A 26562-nucleotide genomic window follows, 5' to 3' on the forward strand; every position below is an offset into this window, starting at 1 on the left:
AGACAGGCAGACATATTTCAGTCGTACTCCCACGTGTCTGAAGTCCCTGCTGGCATGAATGCTCTCATCCACTCAGGAAAGCACACCGATACAGCAAATGCTCTTCCTCCCACCAGCACAGACAAGCAAGCACCTATAACTTTAGACATTACAGGCTGTTATATGCAAACATTTGCAATTATCCTCTCGTGAGGCAAAATATTTTTCCAACCTTTCTCTGAGCTTCCATGGAAATCACTTTGGTGTTGATGCTACTTCTTTGATGGCACTCATCAACAAGCTAGATTGACCTGCTAGACCCTTCTGTAATGGGAGTCCTTATATCCACCCAAGCCCATGATAAAGAAAGCATGCATGGTTTCAACCCTTAAGAAGGTATCGCAGGATGGTAACCTTATGGCATAGCAACTTGAAACAAGAGTTCCAGCTCTTGCGTTGGCTTACCTAGCACAGAGTGTGATCTGATACAGCGAAAGAGAGCCAGGGAGTCCCACTCCACTCCCTTCCATACCTGATGGAGGAAACAGGACTCCAGTTGTCTCAAATTTGAGTAGTTTTCCTTGACAGGAGTCAGTCACAACCTGGGCTCAAGGCTCTAAATACTAAAGATTCCCACATAGCAGACAGCACATTTCCCAAAGTCAGAAAATACAGGCTCTTCTGAAGACAACACTGCAACTATGGGAAAAATCACCCTTAGGGTAGAGGGGCAGGAAGTGATTACAAAACAAACATGTCTGAAGTATTTTTTTTATAAACAGAAATAGGCCTATCACCAACTCACTGTGTAAAGAGGTGAATTCACTGTGCCACCGTGGACAAGACCAGTCTCTTGGAGCACACCTGAGACCAGTATTGGCCTTATGACCAGCAAACCACTCCAGGGAAAGTAAGGTTCAAAAATGCAGTAATAAAATACTGCTGGCCCACCCACCAAGCCCCAATGAGCCCACTTCAGGAAAAGGGGCTCGGGTGAACTACTTGCTGCTGAGCTGAAGGACTGAAAAAAATCCACCCCAAACAGTGCTCTTCTGGCCCCACACATGTTCCTTCCACAGAAGGAATTATCCCAGATTATTGGCAATACTAGAAAAATAAAGAGCCAGATTCTGAAGATCTCAATAAGAGCAAGCCTTCACTGCATTTGCAGAAAGCGGTAGGGAAGAACCAAGCTAGAGCCAAGCTAACCTAACCAAGCTAGTTTAGAAATGAGCTCAGCCCTCTGCGCCATCAGATGCGATCCATATCCCGGCAAATAATGCGGCAGCTACACGTCTACAGATACTCAGTTATCTTCCCTCTATCTCAGCTGATTCAACGGCACTAAAAGTGAGATCCTGTTACTGAATGCATACATGGAAAACCTTTGTGTTACTGATCCACAGGTATCTCAAACTTACCTAGAGTCAGCCTAGGATGCATTTGGGAGTTTATACGATAAGCAGGGACTAGACAGAGAATTCATTTCAGGTAAGAGGGCTGGAAATTAGTTCTTATTTTCATTTTAGGTTGGGCTGTTTAGAGCATATATCATTATCTAAGATCCCTTACTCTTGTCATCTAAGTTATTTTGTTTTCTTTCTTGTTGTCTGCTTGCAGCAGGCTATTGATACACTTATCAGGGCACAACCCAACACCCTAAGGCTGCCCCTTCTCTTGGTCCTGCCAATAGTTTGCTGAGTGACTGTACACAAGCCACCCAGGAAAAAAAAAAAAAAAAAGGGTTTCCAAATAGCTCCTCTGGGCTCAGAGCCCCAGAGGGACTTCAGGTGTGGCCTTACACCGTCCCTCTTCCTCAGCCGAGTTCCTCTAGCATCCCAGCACCTCAGTTCTTTGCTTCAAGGTCCAGCCACACTGTTTTCACACGTTCTGCCTCGCTTGGCAGGCATTCATTAAAATCTCAACATCTAGTTGTTGGTCTTCTGTTGCATCTCCAAGGTAACTCCATTCATATGTTGCCAGCTCTTGACAGTTCACTTTTACCAGCTTGACAGGCTCTCTGACTAACATCCATCTTTTACTCTTACGCAGAGGAAAATATAACCCTTTCCACCCTGTAGTATAAAGTAGGTAGGCAAACTGACCCAAACAAAGAAATCGCTTACAGTCCACAGGAAAGTTTGGTTTTTTTGATTCACTTCAGCACTTCCAGTGCTCACAGAAAGTATCCATTGGGCATTAAGTGCGTTCTCCCAAATCTCTGTACATCTGTTTACCTACCTACACATGTCCATCCATTTGCTGATGCACATCTTAAAAACTTCTTCCTAAATAATTTCTAGTATACTAGTAAACTCAATGATATCCTGCAACAGGGAGTTTCCTGGGAAAATGATACCTTGCATAAACAACTATTTCTTTTTCAGAGTCAGACTTGGGAGTTTTTCATTCCTGTCCTTCATTGCTTTCAAGGCAGCTTGGAGTGAACAAACCAAATATTGAAAATTTGGTTGAAGAAGAAAAAATTACTTCCGACCTGCCACACAAAGGGAAACACCTGGCTGTTAAGCACCTTAAAGATATTTTAATAGAGGCCTGAGCAACTCTGAGGAAGAAAAGCAGAGAGTTGTTTGAAGTCAGTGGAAAGTCTTGTCTAAGCTTAGATCTGTTTGGATGCATTGCAATTTCCCTGCACATGTGAGTGTGGTAATAAGAGTCTTTCACTACATTCTTCCATGGTCAAATCATCCAAAGTAATTTTGCAATAGTGCAGAGTCAATATAATTTATAGCAAAAAGGAGTAGCTTGATGTCAGTTTATGTTTCCCCAAATCCTGTTTTCATTGGGCAATTATCGTTTCAGTGGAAAAGGTTCCAAACATCTTCAGTTTTCTGGAGAAGTGCCAAGCAGTTGTATAATGGTAGGGTAATTTTAAACCTATAATTTAGAAAGACCATTTCTGTCTGAATCCATCCTTCAAAAAAGCTAGCCTTGGAGAGTTACACTTTAGTTTTCAAAGCAAAATACCTGATTTGTTTTTGAAAATAGATGGCCCAAGAAGAGGCATCCAGCAGGCTTGCAAAAGCAGGTGCTGCACGAGGCAATGCCTGCCGATGCCAGTGAGACGCAAATAGAAGAACGCAGGGAGAGAAGCAGCAGAACCATTACTATTCTGCAAGTTACTGTCTGCCCCTTGAAAATTTTCTCTAGCCAACAGCAAGAGGAACAGCTAAAGTGAAGGCTAAAACCAGAGCTCATCCTCTGACTAACCTGGGTCAATTTTAAAATGGCAAAAATTTGTGGATGGAAGAAGCACAAGACATGTGGCCTTTTGCCATAGTGTATTTGATGGGTTTTAGGCAAATATATTCCAGGTAATTTGCCCTGGAAAACCAGATATCCCTGATCATTCAGTAATTTAGAAGAAACACGGTCAGATGTTACAACATTAGCCTCATCTAGTCTTCCACTCCTGGTGCTGAACCTCCCTCGTGGATGTCTCTACAGGTTTTGGCAGAAAAGAAATAGGATCTGGCAACAAAGAGATTTAAAGGACATCTTGGTCCAAGGACACCACCCAGATCATTTGTGCTGATGCCTTGGCTACAAATCATTTGCACATCCAGAGCAATGCTGCAGAAAGAAAGCCTTCCAGCTCTGCAGGGAAAGTCCTGTGTGCCTGAGGGTTGTTTTGCAGGAAGAGAAATGCATTAGAGCCTCTCTTGTTCATTAATGCATTTTGGTAGCAACCTACCCGTCTGCCATATTTGTAATGATCCCATAAAATGAGGTCAACCTCAAACACATGCTCCTGCTCTTCAAGCTGAAAACTTTACATGCAGTTGAGGTTAAAATTCAGACTGGCCATGGTGAAGCTAATACAGATATTGCTAAATAAACTGTAATTATTCTCTGCAGCACAAATAGCCACGGTGGTTTTAATTACCTAATAAAAGTATTTGACGAACTAGGTACAGTTTTTAGAACCCCAGAGCGTCTTTAGAAAGGCACAGAGGTCAAACACCAAGTTTGGGGCTGCCTGTGGGATTTCTGCCATTCCTGATGGGAACAGTGGATCTAGCTGAGACCACAGATCTGACTGAATCCCTCCTCACTAGGTTACCTGACAAGCACACGCACTGGGAGCAACCCATCCAATTAATACAACACACCGCAGACCGTAATTGCTGAGAGACTTTTCTTCTGGAGCACAGTTCATTTAAACATGTTTTTAGCAGAAATATACTCTGAAGCCCCTTTAAAAGCAAAGGGATTGATGCATACAGTTAAACAAGTGTCCAAGTGTGGTCCCAAGCTGCGATTGGTTCTTTCCCCAGCCTGGCCTGCATTCAGTTTCAATAAAACTGTGTTCAGACTCTGGTTGATTTTAAACTATCAAGCTGTGGCTTTCTACCAGCTGTAAAAAAAAAAAAAAAAAAAAGAAATCCCAGACCAACAAGTAGCCTACTTATGGGGAAAGCTCACCCCGCAGTGGAGCCTGAGATAGGATGTGGAAACACCAAGCATCAAGCTGTGGCTTTCTACCAGCTGTAAAAAAATCCTACCTCCAAACCTTGTCCCATGTACATTAACTATTTATATTGTTATCTAGGTCGACTGCACTAGTCTAGCAGCTGTGTTCTTGGAGTTAGGACCACCAGGTTTTTAAGATGCCCTGCTCAAATATATACCCACTGTCATTTAAAGCCACATACCTATTTCCCTGATACATCCTCCTTTTGCACACTCCCAGTGTTTATGATGCATATAATAGCAGTGACTGTGCTGTTAACTACCCCAGTAACAGAAACATCTACCCCAACTCAGCCATATAAAAAAAAAAAACGGTGCTTGTGGGATGGTCTGGGCTGAGCCAGGAACTTCAGGCGGGTCAGCTAACATCCTATACTGGAAACTTTTTGCAATTTTTTCCGTAATATTTTTAAACTGATAAAACACACAGTGTGTCATTAATTACCTAATGCCCTGTTGGCATGACAAACATTGCAAACAACAAGCAAAACTGGAGTCTTCTGGCTAAATTCCCACTGAATCCAGGAAGATTTAGGACATAAGACAGCAGAAAATAAACAGCAGAAAGGGAGCTGAGGGGGATCACCTCATGAAAAGCCTAAAAGAACAATGAAAACTTACCTAGACAGACCTCTGCAATCTTTCACCTCTCTGCAAATGCCACAACTGGCTCCACACAGCACGTCATACACTCAGAATGACAACAGCTCCTCGGTCCTTTATGTGCGGAGCAACGAGGTTTGTTTAATGCGAGCATAAGTGCTTTTTACCGGGCTAAAACCACCACGCAAACAGAGGGAACAGGTTAGACTGTAACGAAAATGAATACCAAGCAGCATGGTATGTGTTTGGATAGAAATGTCGCCATGCGCTCCTCCCTCCACCTGACACAAACAAATAAGACGATGGAAGAGCACTTCCACCCATGCACTGCTAAAGGCCAAAGGTTTAGTGTTGGTCAGCATCTTCTGTGTCACCAGCAACAGCGCAGCGGCATCTCATGGCAGCAAGCTGCCAATCTTTGAGGCAAGGATTTAAGCACAGTTTTTCATCTCGCTTCAAGGTATACTGAGAGCTTGTCCTAACCAAGATGAAGGTTTCAGGATAAGGTCCCCAGGAGAAACATGCAAAGGACACCTATTAATGGAAGATGCATCTTGCAGACCATGCCAGGAGCGTGCACTATGGAAAGTGGTAGCATGAAGGTTCCCAAAGCTCCCAGAGAGGCAGGAAGATGAGCAAGCACTAGTTAAGCAAACCAGGAAAGTGGCATCAACGAAAGAGACACAAGCACTGCTGTCTTTTGAAGCACATGCAAAGGCACAGAGTAGCGACCATCAAACTGGCCACAACACAGACAGAAACAAACACATCTCTAAAGCAGAAAGGGGATGGCAGAAGACATTAATACTCCAGAAAGGATTTCCCCACATAGGTTGCCTGGCCATGACCACCAGCATATGGCAGCAGCTGTCAGCTTGCAGGTGCACACCTTTTACCTTCCAAACCAAGAATGCCAGCCATCCCAGTCTCCCCAGACTGGGATATACACACCAGGCACCTGTCTCCCCTCTACCCTTGCCTCCAGCTTGTCCCATGTTTTGCTTAGTCTCTCTGCCTCTACCCCAGACAGACAGAGCTTCAAATGTGCTTGTGCAGGAGAGAGCTTGTGTTCTCCTGGACCCCTCGAGAGCTTATACATTATCCAAGTTTACTTCTGCCAAAAGTACACCACTTTGCAGAGTGGCACATACCTGCGTTGGAGCATCCCAAGAGTTGCTGCTAACAGGAGTCTTGCTAAAGACCCACAAACATGAGCTCCTACAGCACCACACAGCTATAACCCATTGCATCATTAACTGGCCACAGCTTCAAGCAGACCTAGTGCCTCAATACTGCGTGTGGAAGCCAGGCACAAGAGCTGTGAGGCTGTTAGCCATTAAGATCACTCTCTTTGTTGCTGTAATTGAGCCAGGTCCAGCATCAGGAACCTGGCAGCTGCTGCTCAGGAAGTCTGCTCCGCACTGCCCATTACCTCTGCTCAGCTCAGGTCCCCACCCACGGCTTCCAACCAGATCACCAAGCCACACTAAAAATAGCCAGCTCACAAAACCAGCTCTTGGCTTTAGCCACTCCACCCTCGAAGTACAGAGACTAACTATACTGCCTTCTGCAAACAAAAGGAGAATTCACTCCTCCATCTATTTATAAGCTGCTTATTCACAGCTTGCATGCACAAATTCTTTTCAGATGAGGAGCTTGGGGGAAGAGATTATGCTTTTTCTGGTTGCACGTTGCAGAGCCCAGCACCCAACCTGGTCATTCCTCCACCGTCTGAGGTTTTTCTCTTTCTTTTAGCTCTCACATCTAGTCTTGTGGCTATCTTGCCTGCCAACATGCAGAACATGACGCAATCCAATTCCCGTGCCACACTGAGAACACAGGTTCGCTGGTAGAGCCATGCATGCACCAGGTGTACTCTGGTTCGACTAGTATAAGGCATCTTTATATTAATATAAAATGTTTGTATTTTCTTTACTCCACTTCTGACTCATAGCATATCTAGAGGACGAAAGGCATCACTGGACACCTTGTCCAGACAAGTGTTCCCAGCTCTTGGCTATGCTGGAAGAGCAGCAATAATGAGAACAACAGTGGAAAATGTCAGGCTAAAGATGACATTAAGTCTCCCTGTCTTGCTGCCCAGCCCCATGCAGCTGCCTCACTTTAGTAAGAGCTCCCACTGCTGCTGCCTGGCTCCTGGCAGCTTCTCCAGGCTTATGATGAAAATGTCAGAGAAGTCTTTGAAATCCACCACAAAATAAGCAATGCATTAGTCCACCTTCCACAACTGGCTTAGTGAGTTGCCTGCAAGCCACAGGTTGGTTGATCAATACACTGATATCCAGAAGTCAAAGATACACTTGCTAGCCAACTCTATGTAACTTATTAAAAAGACTCTGTTTATTAAAGATTTCCTGTCCAAAAGTGCAAAAATAAGTATTAGTGACATTAAAGTAATGGATGTCTCCATGGCACTTGTCCACACTTACCGACATGAACTTCAGCTAGGCTAATAGCTTTGCATTTCAACCCCCAGAAAGACTGGGACAGCAAAGCCTGGAAGCTTTCAGCTAACAGACCTGAAGAAGCAGCAAGCCTTCGGTGCAGCAGATGGCGTGAAGGCAAATGTGCTGGCTTTAAACCCAGCCAGCTCCACCAACAATGAATAAGTGGCAATTCTCCACTTGGAGAAGTCCATCTTTCCCTTTGTGGATAAGCAGCTGGATGAGCAAGGCTATCTTTTACAGCAGTTCTTGGTGGAGAAAGGAGTATGGAGACTCTTGGTCAGCTCACATTGGGAACAGAGAGGGAGCGGAGTTACTGGTCAAAGCCACTGCTGTGCTGCTATAGCATCTCTCAGGATGGGACCATCCAGGAAGGATCCTGGACGCTCTTAAAGCATCTGTCAGAGAAACAAATGGATGTACCACAATGCATCTCTCCTGCATGACCACATCTCTGATGGGATGAGTTCAATTTCTGCAGGAAGGGAGCTGTATCACTGGCTTAGCAAACCCTCGCAAAGCCTGGGTCAGACCTGAGCAGCAGTGAGATTCCACTGCTCTGTGTCATGAAACACTCCAAAGGGCATCTCGACTCTCCAGGAGGGCAGAGCAGGGAAACATGCCAAAACCAACCCCAAGGGAAGAGTTTCATTACTAAAGAAAGACTAAAGCAAGTCTTGTTTGCTGTGTGCTCCCGAAAGGCATTTGGCAGATAACATCTGACTGCACAGAACACAAGCCTGCTTCCTTGCCTATTTTAGCATACTATCTCTAACCTGCAGTCAAGCGTTTTCAGATGGATTTGTCCATCTCTATTCTTACCACCTCTTGGTATTCTTTTTGCCACACGAAGCCACAAACTAGCAAGAAAGTCAGCTGTGAAAGCTGGAAAAACATATCCGCTGCAAAAAAAGCAAGTCAGTCTCTTGCTTGTTTAATCCCAAGGTGACGGTGCAGCTGGGCTTGTCTTCTTTATGCCTCTTAAGAAAAATCACCATTTTTACCTTTAGTTCTGCACTTTTGGTTGGCATATTTTAATTAAGTGGAGCTAAGAGTCCAGAAAACTGCTCTTAAAATTTTTTCCTCTACTTATATGCAATTCTTGCACATTTTGACACCTGTTCACAGCTGGCCTCAACTTTGACTAAGAAGTCTTGGCACTCGTGACTTTTGGCTTGATAGGGCTTTTGCACCACAAGAGAGAAGAAAAAACTAAAACAATGATACGTGATTAACACAAGAGCCAAAAGGTGGCTCAGAAGGGTAAAGCCATTTGACTTGCTTTTGTAAATAATCTGATTTCAAGTATTGGGGGAGTGGGTGTGGAATTAAAGACTGGTAAGCATTGATCAAGATTTTACAATTCAAAGTTCAGAAAAACAGTACAACAGGCCCTGCTGAGTGCACAGAGACAACCAGTCCTGTTCCATTTTCACATATTTTCACATTACATCACCAGTCAAAAATCTAATATTGGACTCATATACAATAGCCACTCCATGCTAGCTGGCTACTTGGCTAGTAGGCCAACTACAGTATTTTGTCCCTACCCTGCTTTGATCCTGTCTGTTAAAGAAGCCTTTGAAAATCATAACCATAGGAGCCTTTATAGAGTTAGCAGAGCTCAGAACCTTTAATACCTGCACACCAGTTTGGAGAGAAGGAGCAAGTGCAGAGCCATGGAGGATCTAAAATCAACAGTGTCTTATACAGAGTTCTCTGGCCGAGTGATAGAGCTTTTTCCCCATTTAAAAGGATCCTGGAACATGGAAGAGTGGACTTCTTTAGTCCTCTGCCCCAAGTTACATGACAAGCAGGCTTTTCCTCAAATTAAAATACTGCGTGAATTTTAGTTTCTGCAACTGCTCACAGGCTAGAAGAGGACTAACTTTCTCCCACTATATTCATTTACACTCCTCAGGCTGGAGAGAGCTACATATATTTGACCCGTAGCATACACTCTCCATTCATACTGACAGGCAACAAATATAACCTGAATTAAACAGAGAACATGTTACACAGCCTCGGCATGCACTCAAACACTGTGCAATCAAAGAATTATGTGTGTATTCCCCTCCCCTTCCTAAGGTAATCAAAACAGTAAATTATCCTTAGGGGCTCTGTCAGATCAGATTTCAAAGTTGATCATTTCCCTGCACAAGAACACAGGTTTAGCTTAAAACCAAACCAAAACAAAAAAAGTATGCACATTCTCCCCATTCTCCTAAGACTCTAAAGTTGCTGTGTGTTGCTTAAAATAAAACAAAAAAAACCCCAAAGCCAAAACACAACAACCCACATTATCTGTGCTTCTCACATCATGTCAGAATGAAAAGGCTATACTGTACTAATCCTACCCTAAATTGCATCAAGAGTACTTCACCAGTTCAGCACGAAAATTCTGTCTGCATGGCCTGCCAGAGCTGCTGACAGGAGTCACAGCAAGCAGGGAAAAGAAATGGTTACACCTGTCCCCATGCTCCCCTCCTACTTAGCACCAAAATGCCGACCCCCATCTCCCAGTGACAGGTAGCAACTTGCACTGTGATCCACTTGCTGAATTTTCAAAGACAAATGTTGTTCTTTTCACAGTGTTTGGGTGAGATACCCTGCAAGCTATTTTGTTATCTTCTCTCCATTCCCGCCCTTAAAACCTCCCAGCTTGCGATGGCAACAGAGAGTTTAACCGGAGCAAGGCTGCAGATACACGGAGCCATTCCACACCACCCTGCCATCCGCTACACCCCCATCTGTACCCACACACCAGCATTTATCTCACACTCAGGTTGGAAGCTCCTAGGTGCAAGGGTTGTCCTTCCACCTTGCTGTTTGCACAGCACATAGCACAGAGGCCTTCACATGCTGATAGGCTTCAGGTGTTTTAACAGTACAAACAGGAGTTGTGCAATGCCCTGGGAATTTCAAACAGCTGGCCTCTCTCAGTCCCCGCTTCTCATACCAATTCTGCAAATAGGCAGTGAATATTTGTTTGTGCGAGGAGATCAGAGCTTCTTCAGCCAGAAAGCATTCCTCGCAGTTAAGGTCCTTGGAAATCCCCTTGCATAAGGAGTGCCTTGGTAAATCACACAGCGATAATGCCTTGGACCTAAACATTCATCACTGGCATCATCAATTAAGACTTGTCTTTTAGAAGTGCACAAAATATCCAGCCCTCTCTCCACTACAGAAGATAAGTCTGATTTGGCTTGGAAAAGGAACTTTAACCATTTAAGTAAATCCACCCAGACAAGTTTTTGGACTGAGGAAGGAGTCAGGATAAGAGTGAAATTCATTACGCTTTTCACCTTTGCTGTTTTCAACAGAAGTCCTTGCTACACAAAGCTGCTCTCTAGCCTGCAGCAACGATGGGTCATCTCACAGAGACTCCCAGTGCCTGCTTTTTGCTCATCTCCATCTCCTCTTCTCCCACTCTTGGGGCTCACCTGTAGTCGTGGGTGAGGGTGACACAAGACTCCTCCTTCCTCAGTCTGGCCAGGAGTGCTCCACCCTCCAGCTGCAGCCTGACCAGCCGTGCGTCTTCAAGAACATTCTTCATCAACTGCCTGTAAGTCCTCAGCAGCACAGCTGCCTCCTGGAGGGATCGCAAGAGTGAGATGAGCAGTTACTGCAACCTACAGGCAATGAAGGAACAGGCAAAAACCAGCGCCCAACCCAAAACACACACAAACCACATCTCGCCTTGGCCCACCCTAGGAAAGAGGGAGGTTGGTTCCCACAGCTGTTTCTCTCAAGCCTGCCAAGTCCAAAGCGATAAACAGCGCTCCTTACGCTCTTGATACTTTCCCCACCAGGCTAAAATTGAAACCCAATTCCTACCCTTGTCCATACTCCATTTGCTGGGCATAGAAAGAATAAGCTTTCCAGCCTCATTTTCCACTCACAGCTAGCTCCTACTGTTCGTGGAGCCTGGACCTGCCTGGCTCCAAGCTGTGGGACAAGATGCACGTGAAGGGCTTGTGGATATACATGTGTATGCAGGAAGCCCTAGAGAGGCCACTATGATATATTCCATTGCTTTACGTGTGGGACCCTCGGTGCAGAGCTGGTAGCAGTCTCCTACCATGTCAGGGGTACAGCAGCTTCTCAAGAGCGGGGGAATATAATGTTTGCAACAACACAGGCTCGGTCTTTGTACTCTCCTCTTCTTGCCCACTTCCAGACTTCTGTTCTGGAGGCAGCAAAGCTGGAACCACAGCACAGCCTTGGCCTGGTGAACACTATCTGTGTTGTCACCTAACTTTATTCCAGGCCATTCAAGCCAATCTGGTGTGGCACAGCCCGAGGCAGCTGCTCAGTACTAGAGACACCAAAGCTAGTACCAGCTACAGAGCTGTGGAGCTGCTAAGAATGCACTCCAACGCTGGAGCAAATGCCCATCAGCAACAAGCACAGCTGGAAAGGAGATCTCCTGGGTGACACCGAGGGATCAGAGAACCAGCTTCTACACCCAGTGGAGCCTCTACCACTTCATTTGGATTAGCTTCCACTAGTCCCGCTGTCCTGACAGCTCCGCAGTGACACACAGCACTCCAAATACCATGCTACTACAGCTTGCAAATTCAAAGCTACAGCTTTTCTGCAGCTGTCCAGCCTCCTTCTCTCTTCTGTCTCAGGCCCACCTCTGATATGAGGTGAGGGACATGCTTACCTCAGCTCTTTCTGGTAGTTTTCCAGGTTCCACTTTATGAATAGCTCCCTGGAGGAAGGCACAAGCACCTTGACATCCTTGTAGCAAATGTTCCAGCTTCTACAAGAAGAAAGGACCATGGCAGAGATTATTGTCTCACAGCTGATAGGAAAGCTGTCTTTTCAGCTTGCAGAAGGTTAAAAGCACAGAAATCAAGAAAGGATCAAACACATTAACCCAAGGGTTCAATTATACCATTCAGTGAGGCTATCTCAGCAAAGAGAAGCCCATCAGAGGCTTCAGATGCATCACGCCATACCAAGGCCTCTATGCAGACCTGATAAATTTGCACACTCGTGGCTTGTATGGGTCATGCTTTACAGAAAATAAAATCAGTCCACTTATGTCCCACATTCTTCTACTATGAGTATTTCTGGTAACTTCCCACTAAGATGAATCACTATGCATGAATTTTGGAGGAACAAAACACAGAACGAGTATTTGGAATTTCTCTGCTTCAAATACTTTCTCTTCATATTAAAAGTAGTGTAAATTAAAGATTAGGAAACTGGAAAGCTTCCACAATTGAGCACCTTAAACTACTGACAAATCTGAAATCCTTTCTCTTCAGGAGGACACACCAAGAAAACCCCCAAACATTTCACAGGGGTTCATGAGACAGTACTTTTTAGAGAAGTCAGCCTGTCAGATGCCACCCTCTAGCCACTGCAATCAGAGAAGGGAGAAACAGCTATTCCAAAACAACCGCACTCAAAACAAAACAACATAAAAAAAGCAGCTGTTTGAATCTTTACTGAATTGAACTCCCTCCTCCCTGGAGTGCTGGAACAGCCCCAGCAGTGACAGATTAGCAGGCAGGATGCAGGTGAGATCATTGAGACAGGAAATAAATGCTGTTTGCCACATAGCTGCAGATCTAAAGGGGTTAAGCATATGGGTCATTATCACACACAGTACATTGTATAAATAGGCAACCCATACAGATTGATTCCTCCACTAACTTCCTTTGGTAACATTTTGCATGTTAAGATGCAAGACACAAACAAGTAGTCTGATATCATGCTCCTTCCTTCAAGAAGGAGCACAGACAGAGCACCTCAGCTCTCAAGCTTTTCTCAACTCCTTCTGCACAGAGCACCTCAGCTCTCAAGCTTTTCTCAACTCTGTCCAGCAAACTAATCCATAACCTCTTGCAAACCTTCTCTGCTTCCTCACTGCCAAATAAACCTCAAATTCTCAAATTCAATCCTAAGCACCAAGATTAGGCTTCTGTACCTCTACTCATCAGCACGGGTTCATACTAGTACTTTTAGATGCAAGTTTAAAAAATAGGTTCTAAAATAAGTTGGAAAAGATAAAATTTGGCACGTGCTAAGCCTAACTGCTGAAGCTTGCCACCAGCACGAGTGGTATTATCAATGATATCTTAACCTGCTTCAAATGCTGCACTCTGAGCAGTGAGGTCAGAACCAAAAGACCACTGAATCTTTTGGAAGCAGAGGGGATGGTTCTGTCATCCACCAGGATGAGCAATCAAACTCAATGTGAAGATAGCCAATTTGTGTGCAGATTTACAGAGATTTAATCCTGTCTAGTCTCAGCATGCCAAGTATCTCTCAGTACAGCTTTTAAAGATTCAACAAGCACATGATCCACAGGACTTATGCTCCCTCCACAGCATAAGTGTACACAGCGCTGGGTATCGGTGCCACAGATGCTACTTTTGCAGACTTCTGGCAGTCTGAACATACCCTGCTGCATGGCCAGCAACACCTGCAGTCCTGCCACAGATCATCAGTGTGCGCTGCATTGGTGGCTGCAGCACTCATCGGTGCCTGCACACCCTTTGCCTGGGCTACCTTCTTTATAAACTGTGGCTGGGTGCTGCAGTTTCAGCCCTTCTATCTCTGAGGCTTAACCTGGGTCAGCTCAAACATTTCCACAGCCTCCCAACATCTTGGGCTGGCTCTAATCCGCACCTGGGTACAGTTCATTGTAGATCTCTCTCGATCCACAAGCCTTCTGGAGAAGAGCGCAAAGGTCAAACAGGATCACAGTACGGAGGCATACTCAAAGCAGCCAAACAACAGGGAGAAGGAACGGATTGCTGGTACTGCCTCCTACTGTTATCTTGGTCCTAAGACTCACTGAATGGAATCTGCGTGTTTGTTCCTTTTGTTTCCTCGCCTCACGTGGCCAGCTCTCAAACAGGAATACAATGCTCCCCTGGGCTGAAATTTCACTGTATTTTTAGTTTAGATGCTTTCTAAAGAGTTCAAATTTCATAACAACTTTGCTAAGTAAGTGATTTATACCTAAAGGAGGAAAAAGATGTTCCTAGAAGGATCTGAACTGATTATCAGGAACTTCCAACTCTTGCCAGGATTGCAGTTTTTACTGAGGAGCTCTTAGCCCGGTCTGGGGAACCGGCTCCAAAACTGACAAGATCTAACTATTTTTATTATGCTCGAGTTCTTGATTGTTAGTTCAAAGGCAACATGATATTAACACCTTCTCCTGTGATTAGCACAAGAAGTGTCTGCCCTTAAGCCTCAGAGTATAACCAAAGAGAAGTGCCACTGTCTGTCACAACAAAACAGGATTCTGTTTCTTCCTTCCCTTCAAAATATGGTCAAATCTGAACTAATGCAGTTCAAGCAGATGAGTTAAAAACTAAAATTTTCGTTCCTGCAGTCATGCCAATAGGTCGCAGTGTGCATCCATTTTATGAAGACAGTATTAGTATTCCTTTGGTAACAGAGATTCATTTGCATACATAGCTATTACAAGAACCATTGTCTTTCAATGCTTGTAGGTTCAGCTGTTGACAAGCTCCTCTTGCTTCAACTCTGTTACCATGCCATTTCTTCTCTCAGATACCAAAGAACACAAGACATCCTACTCACCATGCGGAAGCTTAACCAGTCCCGGTGGCAATAAGGGAAGGTCCCATCCAGTTCTAGAGGCAACTGTGAGCTGTCTATGTGCTTATGGAGGGATTTCATGGAAGTGAGAAGTTCAAACTGCACAGGAATAGAAGAAAGAAAAGCACATTTGCATTAGGGTGTGAGTACTGGAGGAGGAGTGGAAGGTTAACGAAAGACAGCATCCTTTATTTCTTTATCTATCTTGCATAGAAACAAGGCACACAGCATATATCTGCAATATAACTACAGTATGAAGGAAAAAAAAAAATCAATTCAATCTTAGAGCAGCTTGCTGTACAGCTTAGTGGGCGAACCTTGAGGGAATGCAGGCCACAACACGCTGTTTCACCAAGCAGAACATCTGTGATGGAAGTCTGGCAGCAGCAAGCCTTCTCCAGAGCCAGTACCTCCTAGTATAAGCAGAGCAACTCCCTCATATGTTCCCATGTTGTGCTGCGATTTGCATTTGTTTGGAGAGTCTGAGAGGTTAAATCCAGCCCCCAGCTTCCCCATCTCACTTCCTGGAAAAACAGTCTAACAGAGCAGCCTCTGCCCTACCCTCAACTCTCCACTCATCACAGCAGCTATTTGCTCCAAGTGTTTCCTGGATCTTGACACAGATAACTTGCCTCCTGTGAGTCTGTAGGACCTTAGAGCATTTTTATACTCACCAGAGAAAGAGACAAGTGCTCCTGCAGGTACATGGAAGCCAGCCCAGACACCAGGAACTCAGGTGCAGACATTTAACCCACACACACTGTGAAGTTTCCACCTCCTTACAAAATAGTGATGATGCTTCCAATTCCTCCCGCATGCCCGTGTCTTTATTAGCCTTTGCTCTGTTCCCTCCTACGCACTTTGGATTTGTTCAATGTGTTTAATGTCTTCTGTAGCTCTCCCTGCATGCGCATGCCTACAGCCCCCTTTCTCACTTCAAATTCCTCCACATGGGGGCAATGAGGAAATGGACTAATAGCATTTGTTATTCTTTAGCCTTTCAGCGCAGCACACCACACACAGAGCAAACAACAGTAGCAGTCTTACAGCAGAGAGATGACTAAAACAGTCTCATGCTCTATTCATTCACCACAGACAAAGAGTGGCTGAAAGCCCACGTCTTATACAGCCACAGAATACCTAGGCAGATGCATAGGCAGCAATAGAATACCTAGGCAGTGGGGGTGTTCAGTGATGTTGTGATGATTTTCCCTCCTCCATTAGCACCTCCTGTTAGTCTTCCCAGACATTTCAGCTGCAAAGGGAACCTCACACACATACACATCTCCTCTTCCCCCTCTTGCAGAAGTCTTAGCCACTGACAGCAGCAGCTATGAGGAGAGGAAACATGAGACATGCAAAATCCAGGAAGGCAACGAGTACCTTCAAAGGATGGAGTTCAGGATTTAGCCTAATGTGATCTCTTCCTGACCAAGGACTTCCCCCCCTTGTTAACAGAGGAACATGAAAAGCATCTCTATTACTGTTAATTGTGCAGGTCTCCTCCATACAGCTATCCATGTTCCCAACAAACCCCCTGTGTCTTGAGGGCCCCAGCAGACTGACATAATTACGGCGCAAATGTTACCGATGGACTTGGCAATAAACACAGCATGACAGAGATATGTTCAGCTTGCATAAACTTTACAACCCTATAAATACCACACCCATAAGAGACCACAACCATAAAATACAGAGAACAACTACAGAGATTTCATGTGAGAATAAACATACACCAGTGGACAGAGAACTCATTGTTCGGAGAGTTAAATAGAGGATATCAAGAGCTCCCCAGCAACCCCTGGATGAATCGTTCCATTACCTGTCCTGCTGGTGGCTTCTCCATCCGAAAAGTCAGATCTCTTTCAACCAGAAGCAGTACTCCATGAATACAATGAGGATCCATGTCCTACAACAGAACAGAGCGCAAATCCATTACCTATCTGCCTGGGATGCTAAGGAGAACGTACCATACCAGGTTTGCACAAGAGATTGCAATTTATCCTTCAACGGCATTTACGAAGCCTGGAAGGCAGTCACCAGGTATAGGAAAGGCCATTCTACAGAGCACCAAGGCTATGTCCTTAAGGTAGTTTGCTTCAGATCAACTAGTCCTGCAGTATTTGAGGAGGCAATGAAAGAGGTCAGGTCTTGGCTGTACTAAAAAAAAAAACCTCTATCTTCTACACAGGGAAATGTGTCAGGTGGAAAAAAAAGAACTAAGATTTTTCTTGATAACTTTCCTGGTCACTTCTAACTGCAAGGAAGTTTTTTTCCCCACAGTGCCAAAAACATCGTCTTGTCTTTACTTACTGCCAACTCACAATCAAGGACTTGCATCCTGTTGCTACTGTTAAACTGACAGAAATTCCAAATACAATGGATGTCTGGCAGCTGTAGTTCAAACTCTGTGATCCAGGAGCAGCTCTCCAATTATAGAAGCACTCTGCAGGGAAGTGAGAAACAGGGACAGAGAGGACAGCAGAAGAGGGAGACGCAGTAGAAAGATCCAGATCATGGAGACAGGGCCCGCTAAATACATGATGCCTGGATCTGGATAGCAAGGAGAGCAGCCATTTGAGCTGTCATTCCACGTGGTTAAATAAGAGCCATCCCACCTAGATGTCTCCTAGATGGTCTTTGTCTCTGCAAATATCTTGGAAACTGTCAAGCAACAAATCCTTTCCGAGCTGCAAGGAACCTGCTATGCAGCAGGCCACGACAGCAAGGGAACCCTGTTTAAATAAATAGCTCCAGCAGTGTTTAAGGTTAAATATCCGACATGAGCGGCAGATCCAGAGTACAGAGGCAAGTGCATCAGCTGAGACTGAGCCGCCTAACCTGACTCTGGGCGCAGTACAGCAGTTAAGAAACAATGCCAACAGAAGGAGACCCAATTCTGCAAGTGAAAGCAGTAGCAGATATTCCAGAGCAGAGGAAAAGACCTTTCTCTCAACTAGTCCTAAAACAGGATCCTTTTGAACTGGCAGGAAAAAATCCCAACTGAAACACTTCCCAAAACAGTGAGAGGTTTCTCAGTCTTCTCAAATCCCTTTCTCCAAAGTAAATTATTCACACTTTCACTATTATTTGAACACTGATCAAAAAGCCAAAAAGAATTTATTGCATAATTAGGCTGTATTAGGTAAATACTAAAGCTCATCAGAAGAGACAATGGGTAGGTATTACAGCTGTATCAGCAGCTCTGAAGTAGTCTGCCAGAAAGTACTGAAGGATGAAGACTAGCCACAGTTTCAAGACAGTTCATGGCACTAAATAAATTTATTCTTTCACAATGCCTCTTCTACTCCAACAGTCATGAGACGGGCAATCTGAGTGACGGATAAAGGTAGTGATGGTGTAACACGAGGTTACAACAACAGCCAAAACACTCATTTGCTTGTTTGTTACTGCTGAAAATAGCCTGAAAAACCATTCACAAATAAAGCTGTCGAGAGAGAAGTTCAGGGTTTTCCAAATCCAAGAAGTAGTCATATTTCCAAAGAAATCATGTATTTTTCACCATATTTTTTTCTTTAAACAGCTGAAAATAAGCCAGTCTCATCCAGCACTGATGGAGCAATCCAAATGGACTAGAACAGTTTACAGGAGCGCCTCGGGAGATAGGCAGAGCTGGAAGCAGCAGGATGCTACCTGAGGAAGCTTTCCTGCAGCTTTCCACACAATCTCTTGCCACCTTTGCTAAGAAAACCAGCTACCTGGAAGCAAAGAAACAGAGTCCAACACATGCAAGCAAACTCCCTCACCTCCCAGAACAGGCACAGTGTGGACAGTGTAGAATAGAGGGGCATCAACAGGTAAATACCCCTCCCTTTATTATAATCTTTAAAAAGAGAATTAGGTACTTTCTTCCACCTTTCTCAGACTGAAGTTTCAGTCAGTCTTCTGGCTTACTGACCCAAATGGAAGCCCATGGCCAGACTTAACATCATTGGCACAGTTTGAAGCACAGGCTGCCAGTGATGCCTGTGCAGATGGGATAGTCTCCAAATACCACGTTCAATCTCAAAGTGACCACTTCTAATGGAGTAGTAGGAGGTCCCTGGTCTTTAACGTCAGACCAAGGTCCTCTGTACTTCTGCAGTAACAGGGCATGTAAATATACCCCTTGAACAGAAAGGTTTGCACAGAAGTTTTCTGCTTTGAACTGCTACTGTATCTCTGTCTTCATAAACAGACTCTTCCCTTCGCAATCCAACACACAGATGCAGCAGATTACAGGATTAAGCATTCGCACTGATATGCGAAATTCAAAAGAATCTCACTCTATAAAGACTCGGGCAGAGGGAAACCCCACAGGTATCTGTTCACTGAAGGCGAGTGCACACATTCCACTGTCCATGCCCTGCCTGCTCCATGACCAAGGGATCAGCCCAGTACTATTGAGCAGCAAAGTTCCTCTGAACAGGCTCCCCAGCACAGAGCTTACTGGTGACAACCTCTGAACAAACATCACAGCAGCATTTACCTCTGCAAAAATCCTTGCTCCAAAGCATCACTATGCAGGTTCCCACAGGAACATGCATGATCTATTCTTGCAGCATGTACGCACTGCACATTTCCCTTCACCTCCGTACAGAGCTGCCAGTGTTCCTCCTTGCTCCTTCCTGAGTTAGCTCTGCTGTAGTGCTTTATTCTGCCCCTGCTCCCAGTGCTGTCTGGAACAGAAGGATTTCCCAGCCACCCATATTCTAAAAAGGAAGGGGAAGGAAAGTCTTGCAGAACACAACTCCCCCACCCTGAAGGCAGAGAGGGTGAGAAGCTTTCACCAGTTTACTAGGTGACTCTAGACAGAGCAACTGACAGTCTCCCAGTGCTGTATGGAAAGCTGCTTGCAAGCACCAAAAGTTGTCTATTAGCACTTAAAAAGTCCATTCACACATTTATTCTGGAAAGATAGAAAAGTGGAGCAAGTATTTCCTCAGATCTTGACCCAGAAACTTGTGGGATCAAAGTCTTCCCTCCCCAGGGAGGTTCTCTAGGGTTAACAGATCTGAGCACTGCAGCAGGAAGGGACTCTGCATTAGGGCATCCGATCTGTGCTTATCCACAGTGAAGCAGTGCTCCTCACTGCTCAAGAGGAAAATGTCCCTTCAAAATTGAACAAGGAACACTGGATCTCAACATTTAACAGATTCCACACACACTGTCATAGTAGGCTTCACAAAAGCCATGTAACTTCCTGTTGAAGTGGAGAGTAGAATAGCAGAGAAATGAGTTCCAGAGACAGTCTGCCAGAGATAAGAGACACCGGGAGATGCATCAGGGATTTCAGAAAGGACCCCAAGGAGATGATCTGTTTTGTGACCTTACAGGCACAACATACAGTCTGTGCTTCTGTATCCACTGGCCAGCAAACCTTGCTGCGCTCTAGAAAGCCTAGCTTGCGTCACTGTAGTTACAGTCAGCTTTCTGTATTTCTCTATCCTTGTTTCAGAGTGGATGAGAGTACTGCCATGAGATCGCAGAGGTAAATGCTAAGGATCTCCAAAAGGCTCAGAAGAGCCAGGGGATTATTCCTGTGCCGTAACCAGATGATGAACTAGCTGAACAGGTCTTGTTTACGGAGTCTGCAGAACAGTCAGAGTAAGGACCGAAAAACCACAAGCAGAGTAATCAGCCTCTGTCAGTCACTGTTACCTGGAGCACGCACTCAGCTCCAGCAATCTGTCTTGCAGCACATTAATCCCTGTTAACTAACTGTTGCACCACCCTGATAACAAGGTGCTCAGAGCCAAACAGCCATCACAGCAGGATATTACAGAGGCACTGCAAAAAGCTTCCCCCCCCAACTCCTCTTTTCAGAGGGTAGGAAACTTAAGGTTAGAATGGCTTTATTCCTATCATGTTTATATGAGACTGGAGACCCAAAAAGCACATTGTGTCTCAACATGTTGCCGATTTCCAAATCATCCCACTAAGACACAACCACACAACCATGGGCAACGAAATGCTCAAAAGCTTTAGCAAGCCCACTGCCATGTGGGCACAGCATAAAAGAGAAGATAACTTGCTTGTTACCTCTGCAGAACTGAGCAGGGCACCAGATTACTCCCTCACCACGGAGAACGAGCACACTGATAGAGCTCCCAGCTCCACCCAGCCCAGGCAGCAGGAGGACAGACCTCTGACTCAGCCCCAACTCTCAGATGTGGCACTGAAGTACACAAACCACAGAGACACCAGTCTCATTAAAACATTGCCCTGTTCCAGTTTGCAGAGTTTGAATCCTAGGAGACCTAAGCTCTGATTTAAAAGGAACACCTGCTTAAACAAGATTAGTCATAGCTACAACCCAGCATCTCCTTGGCTTTCTAACAGCAGCAGATAGCTTCTATTTGGGAGCGGGGGCAACATAACCCACTTGCTTTCCAAGTGACTGATATGAAAGCCTTTGACCTGAAGCAATATAGAGTTACAGCATGTCTGATTCCAATCATTCACCAACAGCCACATCAACAGCTGCATGTGCTCTTCTACCTGGCATGACAAGCAGTGTCCTTCCCTTTCCTCCACAGCAGGCAGAGGCCTCTCTTCCTCCCTTCTCCGTGGGGGGCAAAAATCCCTGCATACTTCACACAGCCTCTCCACGCACGGGACATCTCCAAGCATGGTAATTCATGACAGCATTTAAACTTGGGTACAGGCTGTTCTCAGCACAGAGACAGAAGCAAATTTGGAAGGGTGGGGAGGGGTCTTCTCCCCTAACTCAGACTTGCTTAGGTGTTCTGCTTTGTCTGCAGTCTGGCAAGTCCAGGTCATCCTCCTGGATGGGGCTGGGTGCATAACCCCACCTCCCAAAGCCAACTGAAAACCAGGTGGCAGAGGGAGACATAAGCAGCAGATGGAGATGTAACATGCAACCAAGACTTTCCTTTGCCCAAGCTCAAGGCTCACCTGCAATATGCTGAATGCCTTGAAGAGAGCAGGAACTGGTGAACAGCGACGAGCATCCACAAGAACAGTTAGACCCAAAGCCTGACATTCTGGTCTGCAAGGACAAAGAAGAAGAGGTCACATTTGTCATCAATGAAAATCAACAAGACTATGGAAACAGAACCCGTAGTCACGACAGAGTGAAAAAACCAGTACATTATGGCTCTGTAAGGACAGGGAACTAACTGGCCACCTTCTCCTAACCTAAAATATATACATGGAAACCACCACCTGGATTGCTCAGTTTTTACCTTTGCTATTTCCATCTGAACTTCCCATGTCTCCAATTAGGAATTGGATACATCTCACTGATGGCAAAGGTGCTGATACCGACTCCGGGTAATCCACACAGGAAAACCAGTCTTCCTAATTGCGTTCAGGGACAAGCTTGGCCTTAGCCACACTGCTTCACAAGAACAGCTATTCTGGATCAGACCCAATATCTATCTTGCCAAGAATCAGCTTTCTCATGGGTTAAGCTTGCTCCCTTTACCAATGGTTTAAAGACTTCAAAAAAAAAAATCACTAATAGAGAATTAGCTTTACCTCTTATTAGTTTAATCATCTACAAGTGAAATAAAGTCTCAGTAGAGCCTAAGATGAGCTGGGGGGAGAGTCTGTCATAGTGAAAGGAAGAGTAGCTGCAGCAAACTCCAGCCTGCAGACTCCAAAACCAATTGTCAGCCAGACTTCAAGGCAGATTTTCTCAACCCTTGCAGATCCCCCCTCCCTCTCAGCTTGAAAGCCTGGCCCTAAAATATCATGTCATAACACTGTATCATAGATCTGCTGCATGACTGCCCCATCATAGCTCCCAAATCCCATTTTCTGAGCTAATGAAGGATAGCAAGAATGGCTTGGATTCATGGCAATGCATGAAAACATTCAGTACATACCTAATTCTATCACACCACGTGCACAAGGCACATACAGAATAGCCAAAGTGCTTACTGAACACGAGCCAGTTCACCCTAGCAGGAGATCCCCATCTGTACAATTTCAGGACTGTCTGGACCAGGTTCCTAGGCCAATAAAGTCAACCTGTTCCACTCACTGCCTCAGCTTCCACCCCGCGAAAGGCAAAGCGGCCACGGCAGCAGCTGTCCACCCTGTCAGGCCAAGAGTGTCACAAACCTTGGGATGCTATGCAAGTACAGAAGAAGGCGTACAAGCTCAGTGGTATTGCAGTGGGGGTTTAACCAGGCTGTGTTCCTTGTTGTTATTATGGCCACTGCACGTCCTGATTTATCTCTGGTACCTGTGAAAAGAGGCGGGGGGGGGAAACAAGTCACACAAGGAAGTCAACAGAGCCTGGTTCCAGGTGCGTATGCCTCATATTCCCCTACTACCACCCCATCACCTTCCTGGAAATGCTCCACAGAACTCAATATAGTGTATGTTGCAGGTTGCGGTAGGCTATAAACACACTTCCAAGGTACCCAAATGCTGCCCCAGAGTGAAGTAGCTGAGCTCTGCTTGTCTTTCTCTCATGGTAGTTAAATTTGGACTGCTCTCTTCTACCCAAACACACATTCTTCATAAAATATGGCTGAAGTTGGCTAATGATAACCCAACCTTGTGAGAAAAGCAAGAATCTCAAACTCAAGATAAATAATCTCACCTCCACTTACGTTACAATATTCACATTGCTGTCAGACGAGACAACGCAGACAGGTTTGCAGAATGCGCTACCTAATGAGCCTGAGCACACACACTGCAGGCTGAGCCTACCACTTAACCAGACATCTCCTCCTGGGAGCAAAGCCCTGGAGCAGGAGCCTGGAGCTCCTCCTCAGAGGCTGCAGAGCGGACAGCCCAGGAGCACACTCTGGCCTGCCTGCAGCTCTGACAAGGGCAGAGTCGGTGCCAGGCTTTCATTAGTTTCAGGGCTGGCTCAGTGCCTAGGGAACAGATAAGGCACAGTATGGGCAACACAGCTGAGTTGTGATATGTTGAGGAAGGAGGAACCCCTCTGCTTCAGTTACCCATGACAACAGTTCTCTGCCCCCCACTTTCCCAAAGCTCAAAGACACAGCTTATCACAGGAACGGAGCCTGCTCTATAAGCTCCCAAAACTAAATGACAGTCTGGCTTTGGGCTTTAGCCACAACATGCACCAAGAACTATGAAGGAAAGGACATAACAGTGCCATTTCTGGAATTATGTCCAGCCTCTTCTCCAGATGCAAAGGAGAGGTAAAGGGCAGGCGCACACACCACTCCGGAGACCCAGAGCTGCCACTCAAAAGTAGGCAGTGTCTGTGGAGTGAGAGCCTGCTCAAGCGACCAGCGCTCTGCACTCATGCAGGTCACCAGGAAGGTAAGTGATTTGGAGAACAGTAGGGACTACACCTCTATTGTGTGAAAAGCAATTCACAAGAACAGGAGCCATTTCCTGTCATACAAATTGTATGAGAGGGGAAAAAAGATCCCAAGCACAAGACAAAACCAGAGGCTTAGAGAAAGCTATGTCTGTCTCTTCTGAACTTTATTGCTACCGCAGGAGATACTGTCGTGGCCCACCTCCCTCCCCATCCCAGGGGCAAGCATGTGAGTTGACAGGTAAAACAGATAGAGACGGACAGCTCCAAGCACAGAAAACTGCCCTAGTGTGATCTCAATTTGTCACTAGGACGTGACTTGAGTGAGGGCCACAGGCACAGATGGGCATCATTTAGAAGCAGGGCTTTCTCCCTCCCTTTCAGTCTCTTGCCATAAGACACCCAATTCAGTTACAAGAAAGGGCTGCCACCCATTTCTGCACCGCCTCCAATATTCAACATTTCCTTTTAGAACAAAGGCATCAAAACAGCCCAAACTATTTGCGAAGCATCACCAACAAGTACACAGAGGTAAAAATCACTTTCTTAATCTGGCTAGTCAGCCCCTCTCCTTTACATATCTGACATCAAAATTGGTCTTGCAGCCCCAGCACTGAGCGTGCTGCCTTTCTGCTCTCCTTCCCAATTTCTCCACACTGCACCACCTGACCTCTTCTCTGCTCTCTGGCCAATTTGCAGCTCATACATGGCTCCTGAGCAGATCCAATGTAGCTATCTTCCTGCCCCACACTGGACAACCCTCTCACTGGCTGTGGAAGGAAGCAAAGCCCACAGGGGCTGCTTACGCAGACACTGCCAAATGGCTGTTTCACACTGGAGAGGTAGATCTCGCTTCCTCTGCTTTAGTTCATATTTGGTTAAACACAAAGACCTCTTGTGTGGGCCCTGCACACCAAGCGATCCTGGCTGCTCTGTCCAACAGCCTCAGCTTTGTTTACCACTCTGCCAATATTTGTCCCATGCAGAAGTTTTATCTGCAGCAATTTGATACTTGCTGCCATATCAGATGCAAACATTGAATAACATTTGACCTACAACCGATCTCAGCAGAACAATTCTGGGAAGTCCTCCCTTGATAGCTAGTTTTGTCATCTGCTATTTAGCTACGCTATCGTTCATCCCACACGTTGCTCATCCACACTTCATTGGGATATTCCTTTCAACACTATGTGTCATGAAATCAAATGTTTTCTAAAAATCTATTATACCTGGGCAGTTACATTTAATCAACCAAACTTCTAATTACCAAGAATAAAACTGGTTTTACAAGAGCACTGTCAAACAGCATCTTCTACACTCCTATCCTTTAATTATCTACCAAGTGAATCAAGTTCCTATTGTTTTGACCAGGTCTGATGTCAGGCCCACCAGACCATCATTAGCTGCACCCTCACTCTTCTCTTTTTGAATTACTGGTATGAGCCCACAGATTTGGCGTTTCTGACTCACACGCGCTTGGTTAACACTTTGAGACTCCTGGGAGCAAGTTAACATTACTTTCATGAGAGGGAAGTTCTACTTCCCGTCCTTCCCATCCAGAAACTTCGGAGGATTCAAGAAGTGTTGCTTCTGGAGAGGCTTGGAGTGAAAGAAATGGAATTGACACCAGTCTGCAGCGCTGCAAACAAAGGCTCATCTCCCTTGCCCTCCTACAAGCCACGCTTCCCAGACACATTCTGGCTCAGCTACTCACCAGGCAGGCAGGCAACTCCGCTCCTGAGCACTTCTGGGTTCACATCCTTGACTATGGTAGGTGCAGACCGACCACCCCAGGCAGTCCCAGAAGCTGGGGGTGTCGGGGGCGTAATAGCTGTTGAGGTTTCCTCAAGGGCACTGACTTTACTCACTGGTTTTAACACATCTGCGCCAGATGCTTCTTTTCTCGTCTCTGCCCCTTCTGACACCATCCCTGTAAGACAAGCAGCAGTAAGAAGCTAGAGCAGAGCTCCACCCAGAAGGTCCCAGGTAAGTCCCAGACTGGGGAGGGACGTGCCCCCAGCCCCAGCACTCTGCAGCTCCTCCAGTCCTCATGCCAGTAGCATGCATGTTCCAAAACTGGTTATAACGTTAATACTACTGTAATTCTAAAAAAATAAACCAATTTATTGTGAAGTTTGCAAGTTACAAAAA

General features: G+C 45.5%; 1 protein-coding gene across 1 annotated transcript in view; it reads right to left on the reverse strand.

Annotated features, from left to right (window-relative positions):
- Positions 1 to 26562, reverse strand: part of PLEKHG4 (pleckstrin homology domain containing, family G (with RhoGef domain) member 4) — a gene marked incomplete at its 5' end in the record, with an annotated part of 63170 nt that overhangs the window by 29447 nt on the left and 7161 nt on the right. Inside the window, 6 exon segments of the mRNA XM_009585391.1 lie at positions 10985 to 11133; positions 12211 to 12309; positions 15117 to 15233; positions 16957 to 17043; positions 22053 to 22146; positions 23226 to 23349. Coding sequence (XP_009583686.1) covers positions 10985 to 11133; positions 12211 to 12309; positions 15117 to 15233; positions 16957 to 17043; positions 22053 to 22146; positions 23226 to 23349 — 670 coding nt within the window.

This window comes from Fulmarus glacialis, unplaced genomic scaffold, assembly GCF_000690835.1.
Source record: "Fulmarus glacialis isolate BGI_N327 unplaced genomic scaffold, ASM69083v1 scaffold3969, whole genome shotgun sequence".
In the NCBI taxonomy this organism is placed as follows: Eukaryota; Metazoa; Chordata; class Aves; order Procellariiformes; family Procellariidae; genus Fulmarus; species Fulmarus glacialis.